General features: G+C 50.3%; 1 protein-coding gene across 1 annotated transcript; it reads right to left on the bottom strand.

The window, feature by feature from the left end:
* Nucleotides 1–6: 6 nt before the first annotated feature.
* Nucleotides 7–8,375, bottom strand: LOC140577641 (epsin-3-like). The gene is made up of 10 exons (XM_072708842.1): nt 8,335–8,375; nt 8,054–8,172; nt 6,901–6,978; nt 4,722–4,811; nt 2,785–2,871; nt 2,538–2,655; nt 2,026–2,202; nt 1,750–1,848; nt 1,437–1,655; nt 7–601 (listed from the first exon to the last, which is right to left on the bottom strand). Exons 2-10 carry the CDS (start codon nt 8,075–8,077, stop codon nt 561–563), a joined length of 933 nt encoding a protein of 310 aa, XP_072564943.1. The 5' UTR covers nt 8,078–8,172; nt 8,335–8,375; the 3' UTR covers nt 7–560.
* Between the last annotated feature and the right edge of the window lie 856 nt (nt 8,376–9,231).

Here is a 9,231-nt window from a genome sequence, read left to right as displayed (position 1 = left end):
AACAAAATGTGACATGGGACATACAGGGCACCTGCCTAATTTGTTTGATTACCATAAAAGGCACGGTCGTCCAACAGCAGTGACGCTCACGTGCCTCGCCTCAAAGACATGGTCATCCAACAGCAGTAACACTTATTCCCCTCACCTCAAAGATACAGTCGTCCAACAGCAGTAACGCTCACGCCCCTCTCCTCAAAGACATAGTCATCCAACAGCAGTAATGCTCACGCCCCTCTCCTCAAAGACACGGTCGTCCAACCGCAGTGACGCTCACGCCCCCCCTCTCAAAGACACTGTCGTCCAACAGCAGTAATGCTCACGCCCCCCATCTCAAAGACACGGTCATCCCACAGCAGCAGACCTCACATGGTCTCTCAACAAAACCACTCTAGTGAAGAAGGCACAGAGGTGGTTCTAGCTCTTAAGGATACTGAGGAAGGCTAACCTGTACAAGCAGCTGCTGGGTTCCTATCGCTGCTCTGTGGAAAGCACACTCACCTGTGGTATCCTGCTATGGTATGCTAGCTGCTCCGTGCTTCAAAAGACCCTCCAGGAAGTCTTCAAATCAGCACAAAAAATGACCGACACCCAGCTGCCTTCACTAGAGGACATATACAGAACCTGGTGTCTGACTGGCCAGGAGAATCACCAGGGACCCATCTCACCCAGGCCCCCACCTCTGCTGCCTTCTGGAAGGGCACAAGAATCACCAGGGACCCATCTCACCCAGGCCCCCACCTCTGCACTCTGCTGCCCTCTGGAAGGCATTACAGGTCTATTAAGATGTGCACTTGCAGACCACTGAAAAGCTTGTACCCGAGCATCATCAAAGAACTGAACTTTGTTAAATAACATTGCGTCTCATTTCTTTCACTGTCACCCAGGGCATCAATGGCACAAAAGTGCAATATCCGGGGACTCATTGCAATTATTGCAAATAGAATCACTCTAATACTATTTCTATACTCCCACCTTGTATATATGTTCGCACACAGAAACACTTAAAGTTTATTAGCCTGTATTGCTCGTGATTTTACTTTTATGAATGTAGCTTAATTTTTTGTGTTGAATCTGTTTCGAGGACACACCTAATTTCATTGTACATTCGTGCGATGACAATAACAGGTATTCTATTCTATTCTATTCTATTCTACTGTATTCTACTCTATTCTATTTTATTGTATTATACTCTATTCTATTCTACTCTATTATATTCTATTCTACTCTACTCTATTCTATTCTACTCTATTCTACTCTACTCGAATCTATTCTACTCTACTCTACTCTACTCTACTGTACTCTACTGTACTCTACTCTACTGCTCACGCCCCTGCCGGTCGCTGTTATTCGTCGGGCAATGTCAGTCACGCTGTTTCCATAAACCGTGTGGCTTCCTAAACTCCTTCTCTGCTACTGTTCAGGGAATTTGCACTCACCCGATAAGAAAGGGTTCTTATTCTTCGATGTGGGGTTGGAGGGGATCAGTGTGTCCAGGTTGACCAGTGAGGCTGCCGTGGGGCCCAGGAATGCCTCTGGAGTGTGGCAGCTCCGGGGGCTCGGGTTGCCCAGGGTGTCCCCGAGTCGGGACAGGTCAAAGAGCTCTGGGCTGCCACCGCCCCTCCCATTCATCTGACCCCCGGACACCCTCTCCACACCTGACGGCATAAGAGTGAACGCATCCAAGGAAGCAGGAAGGAGAAAAGAGGAAAAAGAGAAGGGGAAGAAGAGGAGGAGGAGGGGGATGCTTACCTCCAGGACTTCCAGGACGGGGGAGAAACAACTGCGGGGGGGCTTCTGGCTCTTTAGGGACCTCCATGGGAACTGAGAAGGGGTCCAGACCAGAGGCACCTGCAGCAAAAGTCGGCTGGGATGAGGCTGCTTTACTGCTGCATGCAGAGTCAGGGTCAAGAGACACGATTTGAGTCTATATATAGAGACCATAGTGTCTGTACTTGTATCAAACATGTACACGAGCTCTGTTCCCGCATGATAGCTGAGCATTGAGTAGCAGTACAAAAGTCCTACCGGTGTGAGCAGGCGAACTCCAGGCATGGCTGATGGGATTGGGACTGGGGGCAGTGGGCTGGGCCTCCCAGGGGTCCGGAGGAGAATATCTGGGGACCCAAGCCTGAGAGGGGCTGCTGGACAGAGGCGGTGCCATCCAGGGGCTGCCAAAGACAGGCGTGGTGGAGCGCACAACCGCTAAAGGTACGATAGGAGGAAGGGCTATCAGGGAGCTCTGCAACGGCAGCTACTCAGATCACAAAGAGCAAGCTGCCAAGATGGATTTTCACTGAATGTTCACCACTGGACATCGCTGTCTCATGCCTGATTCACACATTAGCGCAGTGAGTATTTGATGCTATTTCAGCACAAAACAAAACAGTGCCCACAAATAGTAGTAACAGCTCTCTGGCTCAGGGAAGACACTGTGTCTCCCTCTCTCTCGTACCCCACACTTATCCACATGTTAAGCAACACCAAAGGGCCCAGAACACTAAAACAGCCAAGTGGCATCAAAGAAGCAGCTCACGCACTAACAGAATCCCAGGGATCAGAGGTTGGTAGGCTGACGGCCTGAGAATCCCAGGGCTCGCTGTCCACAGGGACAGCAGAAACTGGTCCAAAAATATCCACCAGGTCCATCATTGCCGACTGGTAAAAGGTCAAAGAACGAGAGTCACTGGAAAGCACTGTAGTGATTAGAGTAATGGACCATGTATGACAAACTCAAACACGGCCCGTGCACTTGCGTGAACATGAGGGGGGCGCAGGCTTCTTCACCTCCCTTGTCCCCGACTCGCTCTCCCGCCGGCTGGCTTCTAGCGCCTTCTGAAGTAAGGACTCATCTCCCTGGCGGGTGCGCTGCTCCTATTGACACATAGAGGGCACTAATCGCGATGAGTGGCACTCCTGCTGGTACATTCACAGGCACCCTGCTCTCAACACAAGGCCTTGAGCCAAGGGCAAAGAGAAGCTCCATCAGCTGCAGGAGGGGCAGGATGACTGCCAAAGAGGAAGGAGCCAGAAAGAGTGCTGCTTTGTAGGTTAGAGAACATCAAAGGCTGCCAGACTGATTCTGCCACCCAGAAAGGACAGACAAGATTAGTTTGAGAGTCAGGATTGAGGGAGAGGAAAGACTAAAGCCACAACAAGAGAAGAAGCAACCTGCATTTGAGACTAACCTGATCCGCAGATACCTAACAGAGAAATGCTATTGGTGGGAAGGGGCTGCATTTAAACAAGGAAGATGGATGCTGAAGAGTCACAGGGATAGGATAAAGAACCTGCTGGATGGACTTGGAAAAATCAGGAGCCAATTGTGATACCAGAAAGGAAAGAAGGATACCACGTGGGTGAGTGAGACAGGTCTGTGATTGCTAGCATCAGCATCAGAAGCATCAGAATCAACTTTATTGCCATTAAAACTACTTGCCATGATAAGAACGAAACACAGGTTCTCAGCTCTCGGTGTGCGTAGTAAATAATAAAATACTAGAATAAAATATCAAAACAAGGTTTAAAATACACTAAAAAAAAGACTAAAAAATAAAAAATAAAACCTCTGTAATAGTAATGTACAATATTGCACAACTGTATGTCAGAACAGCAGCGGCTAAAAGTGCAAGTTCCGAGAGTGAGTACCAGCAGCAAAGATATAAAAAGAGCGGGACCTGTATGTGTATTAGATACAGGAGAGAGAGAGACAGGACTGTGTATGTTAGAAAGTTAGTGGGACCTGTATGTATGTATTAGATACAGGAGAGAGAGAGACAGGACTGTGTATGTTAGAAAGATAGTGGGACCTGTATGTATGTATTAGATACAGGAGAGAGAGAGACAGGACTGTGTATGTTAGAAAGTTAGTGGGACCTGTATGTATGTATTAGATACAGGAGAGAGAGAGACAGGACTGTGTATGTTAGAAAGTTAGTGGGACCTGTATGTATGTATTAGATACAGGAGAGAGAGAGACAGGACTGTGTATGTTAGAAAGATAGTGGGACCTGTATGTATGTATTAGATACAGGAGAGAGAGAGACAGGACTGTGTATGTTAGAAAGTTAGTGGGACCTGTATGTATGTATTAGATACAGGAGAGAGAGAGACAGGACTGTGTATGTTAGAAAGTTAGGGGGACCTGTATGTATGTATTAGATACAGGAGAGAGAGAGACATGGCTGTGTATGTTAGAAAGATAGCGGGACCTGTATGTATGTATTAGATACAGGAGAGAGAGAGACAGGACTGTGTATGTTAGAAAGTTAGTGGGACCTGTATGTATGTATTAGATACAGGAGAGAGAGAGACAGGACTGTGTATGTTAGAAAGATAGTGGGACCTGTATGTATGTATTAGATACAGGAGAGAGAGAGACAGGACTGTGTATGTTAGAAAGTTAGTGGGACCTGTATGTATGTATTAGATACAGGAGAGAGAGAGACAGGACTGTGTATGTTAGAAAGTTAGTGGGACCTGTATGTATGTATTAGATACAGGAGAGAGAGAGACAGGACTGTGTATGTTAGAAAGATAGTGGGACCTGTATGTATGTATTAGATACAGGAGAGAGAGAGACAGGACTGTGTATGTTAGAAAGTTAGTGGGACCTGTATGTATGTATTAGATACAGGAGAGAGAGAGACAGGACTGTGTACAGTATGTTAGAAAGATAGCAGGAACTGTATATATTAGTCCCCTCCCCACAATGAGAATGATACCTGGTCATGTTCCTCTTTGCTTAGACTCAATGCAATCTGAAGCTGTGCTTCTTCATCCATTTCCAAGGCAACAGAGGGGGCGGGGCCTGGCTAGAATGGGGGAAAAAGGGTGCTGCACCAGTACAGCCAACTGCTGGTGGTTACAGTCTGACTGACAGCCTCAGAATGGAGCACAGGTACAGAATCACACAGAAAGCTATTCATTGCATCTTACGGCCTACAGGGGAAAGCAGACATCCTCCCATGCTGCTGTCCTGGCAGAAACGATAGATGAAATATCGTGGGTTAGTTGGACAAATGCGTATCTGGCTGGAGAGATAAAGAAGGTGTTAGTGGAAGAAGAGGAGGGGCCCCTGTGAGGTCAGTCAGGATGGAGGTTGAGGAGGTGAGACTTGAGGGAAAGGTGCCTGGCAGGGCAGGTGGGTGTTGAGCAGTCTGGCTGAGGCCCAGAGCTATCTGCAGCTGGGTTAGGGTTAGGGTTCACAGCCTGTACCTGAGGCTGCTCCTTCTGGCTGAGGCACAGAGCTATCTGCAGCTGGGTTAGGGTTAGGGTTCACAGCCTGTACCTGAGGCTGCTCCTTCTGGCTGAGGCACAGAGCAATCTGCAGCTGGGTTAGGGTTCACAGCCCGTACCTGAAGCTGCTCCTTCTGGCTGAGGCACAGAGCTATCTGCAGCTGGTTTAGGGTTCACAGCCCGTACCTGAGGCTGCTCCTTCTGGCTGAGGCACAGAGCTATCTGCAGCTGGGTTAGGGTTCACAGCCCGTACCTGAGGCTGCTCCTTCTGGCTGAGGCACAGAGCTATCTGCAGCTGGGTTAGGGTTCACAGCCCGTACCTGAGGCTGCTCCTTCTGGCTGAGGCATAGAGCTATCTGCAGCTGGGTTAGGGTTCACAGCCCGTACCTGAGGCTGCTCCTTCTGGCTGAGGCACAGAGCAATCTGCAGCTGGGTTAAGGTTAGGGTTCATAGCCCATACCTGAGGCTGCTCCTTCTGGCTGAGGCACAGAGCGATCTGCAGCTGGGTTAGGGTTAGGGTTCATAGCCCATACCTGAGGCTGCTCCTTCTGGCTGAGGCACAGAGCAATCTGCAGCTGGGTTAGGGTTCACAGCCCGTACCTGAGGCTGCTCCTTCTGGCTGAGGCCCAGAGCTATCTGCAGCTGGGTTAGGGTTCACAGCCCGTACCTGAGGCTGCTCCTTCTGGCTGAGGCACAGAGCAATCTGCAGCTGGGTTAGGGTTCATAGCCCATACCTGAGGCTGCTCCTTCTGGCTGAGGCACAGAGCGATCTGCAGCTGGGTTAGGGTTAGGGTTCACAGCCCATACCTGAGGCTGCTCCTTCTGGCTGAGGCCCAGAGCTATCTGCAGCTGGGTTAGGGTTAGGGTTCACAGCCCATACCTGAGGTTGCTCCTCCTGGCTGAGGCACAGAGCAATCTGCAGCTGGGTTAGGGTTAGGGTTCACAGCCCATACCTGAGGCTGCTCCTTCTGGCTGAGGCCCAGAGCGATCTGCAGCTGGGTTAGGGTTAGGGTTCACAGCCCATACCTGAGGCTGCTCCTTCTGGCTGAGGCCCAGAGCTATCTGCAGCTGGGTTAGGGTTAGGGTTCACAGCCCATACCTGAGGTTGCTCCTCCTGGCTGAGGCACAGAGCAATCTGCAGCTGGGTTAGGGTTAGGGTTCACAGCCCGTACCTGAGGCTGCTCCTTCTGGCTGAGGCCCAGAGCTATCTGCAGCTGGGTTAGGGTTCACAGCCCATACCTGAGGCTGCTCCTTCTGGCTGAGGCCCAGAGCTATCTGCAGCTAGGTTAGGGTTCACAGTCCGTACCTGAGGCTGCTCCTTCTGGCTGAGGCACAGAGCAATCTGCAGCTGGGTTAGGGTTAGGGTTCACAGCCCATACCTGAGGCTGCTCCTTCTGGCTGAGGCACAGAGCGATCTGCAGCTGGGTTAGGGTTAGGGTTCACAGCCCGTACCTGAGGTTGGTCCTCCTGGCTCAGGCACAGAGCTATCTGCAGCTGGGTTAGGGTTCACAGCCCATACCTGAGGCTGCTCCTTCTGGCTGAGGCCCAGAGCTATCTGCAGCTGGGTTAGGGTTAAGGTTCACAGCCCGTACCTGAGGCTGCTCCTTCTGGCTGAGGCACAGAGCGATCTGCAGCTGGGTTAGGGTTAGGGTTCACAGCCCGTACCTGAGGTTGCTCCTCCTGGCTGAGGCACAGAGCTATCTGCAGCTGGGTCTGCTCGTCGACGTCCACACAGCGGGAGGGCTGCATGTGAGGGCATGCAGGGTGACTCAGCACACAGAGCTGCACTCACACTCTACACTCACATGGTGGCAGTGAAACCCAACTGTGCCCATTGTGTTCATGTGTTGTAATGAGACAAAAACAAGTGTCATTTGTTGAGGGAGCCATTTCTGCACATGGACTGGAGGATATTATTTTCCTGTTACTATTTTCTGCTAGAATTCAGGTACCACCAGCGGTGTCAGCAGTCTCAGAGATCTTTCCCAAGTAAATTAGATTACTCTCCAATAACAGAGACATCTACAGTGGCGGTTTTACTAAAATAGTGCTAGAATGGCTTTTGGATATTATATTCTGCATGACAGTACTGTGTAACTGCCTTCTGTACAGCATAACCCGATATGTGAGGAGGACTTGAGCCATCTCAGATTCACAAACGGCCATGAGATTAATGAGTCAGGCCGTAATGTGCCACTCATGGGACATGAATATTCTGCACTTGGAAGCTTATCCCAGGTTGCTTGGGTCATTTAGGGAATGGCGGGTAAGTTACGACAGGAGAGGGGGAGTCAATTACAAAACGTTTCTCTGCCGCACCCCACCCCCAACCCCAACCCTAACCCCGATCAGTTTATATGCTATTCTAGCCACTGGGAGATGCTGTGGTGCAGGATGAGACTGCTGCTAGTAGGAGGGGAATTACTAGCCATGTAACCAGTTCCCAGCCCAGTAGCCAATCCCAATGCTTGCTTCCTCAAATGCTCCAGACAGGTCAATCAAGCATGACCTGATGGCTCTGTGTAAACACAGCGCCCCCTGTGGGTAGACATTAGAAGTGTAGTATAGCATAGTATGTGAGTGTGAGTACTGGCACCTGGGTTTGTTAAAACGCATTCAAGAATTATACACCCATCCACACAAAGATAAAATATGTGTGACGTGTGTATATAAATATAAATTATACATAAAGCCCACCAACAGGATCTGTCTCACCTTCTCATTCTCCTCCCAAATCATAGCCAGCACCTGCTGTGTGTGTCAGGCTGTGTATCAGTGTGTTCAATGTGCATAGGAGGTCCAGCGGGACCTGTCTCACCTTCTCATTCTCCTCCCGACTCATAGCCAATGCCAGCTGTAGCTGCAGCTCCTCCTCCCCGCTGGTCTGAGGGCGAGACTGCTCCAGGTCAGATGGGACTCGTGGAGAGGATGAGGAGGCTGGGGAGGGCAGAGGGATGGAGCGAGAGATAAGTGAAGAAAGGAGGGAGCAAACAAGAGAGGAACAGGTAAAAAAATGAGGAAGTGAATAAATAAACTAGGAATTAAAAGAAAAAGTTAAAGAACAGGGTTGAGGGACAGAAAAATTATGGTTAATGTCACCCTCAGCAGTACATCCTACACGCCGAGTACATGTGTCATGATTTATGTGTTCATTCTGTAGGGCAGTCTGTGTGTGTGTGTGTGTGTGCCTGTCTGTCTGTCTGTGTGTGTGTGTCTGTGTGTATTTTGCTTTGTGGCTGAAGGGCACTGAGGGCAATGTAATCTGGCATGAGAATCCCCCCTTCACCCCCTGACACACTGTGCCAGCTGCCAAATACACAGACATACACAGGCACACATAAATAAAAATGCCAGTCCCACAGTCAGCCACTGGCTGGACAGGACACTAGCAGCTGAAGCTGCTGCTGTCTCACTGCCTGTCTCGGGCAAACAGTAGAGCAACTGCACAGCCCTCTGCCAAGCCAGCACATTTTGGCAGATGGGCAGCCGGCTTGGTACACGCATTCCTGCACACAGCACTCCTCCCCCACAAATCCACCTCGCTCCTCCTCCATGAGCCTGCAGGCAGTGTGGGGGCTTAAGCAGCCACGTGTTCCACAGAGAGGTAGCTACGTCCAGTGGGGGGCAGCACTGCACCCCAGAAAAGTCACAGATGGGCACAGAGCAGCAATCATCCTGCTGACATGGTACATAAACGCGTAGGATGACTGGTCCATCCAGGGGGGCATCGGCAAGCCCAGTGAAAGCCGCGGAGCGGCGCCGATCCAGCTCACACGGCAGATAAATGCACATTCTCTTTCTGAGATCTCTGAGAAGTTCTGTTTGCATTCCCAAGTCAGCTCCAAGTTCCCATTTTAGATTCCCTGTCAAAAATATCCCATCAACCCTGGATGAGCGATTAAATGGCAGATGGGGCTGCAGTCTGACTTCTCATTTAATTTTGGACGAGTACCCCCACCCCCCCGAGCTGCCCCCCTAAAGTGGAGCTGCCACTGG

The sequence above is a fragment of the Paramormyrops kingsleyae genome, unplaced genomic scaffold (assembly GCF_048594095.1).
Source record: "Paramormyrops kingsleyae isolate MSU_618 unplaced genomic scaffold, PKINGS_0.4 ups392, whole genome shotgun sequence".
NCBI classification, from domain to species: Eukaryota; Metazoa; Chordata; class Actinopteri; order Osteoglossiformes; family Mormyridae; genus Paramormyrops; species Paramormyrops kingsleyae.
Note: the sequence above shows the minus strand (reverse complement) of the source record. Positions and strands in the feature narration are given on the sequence as shown.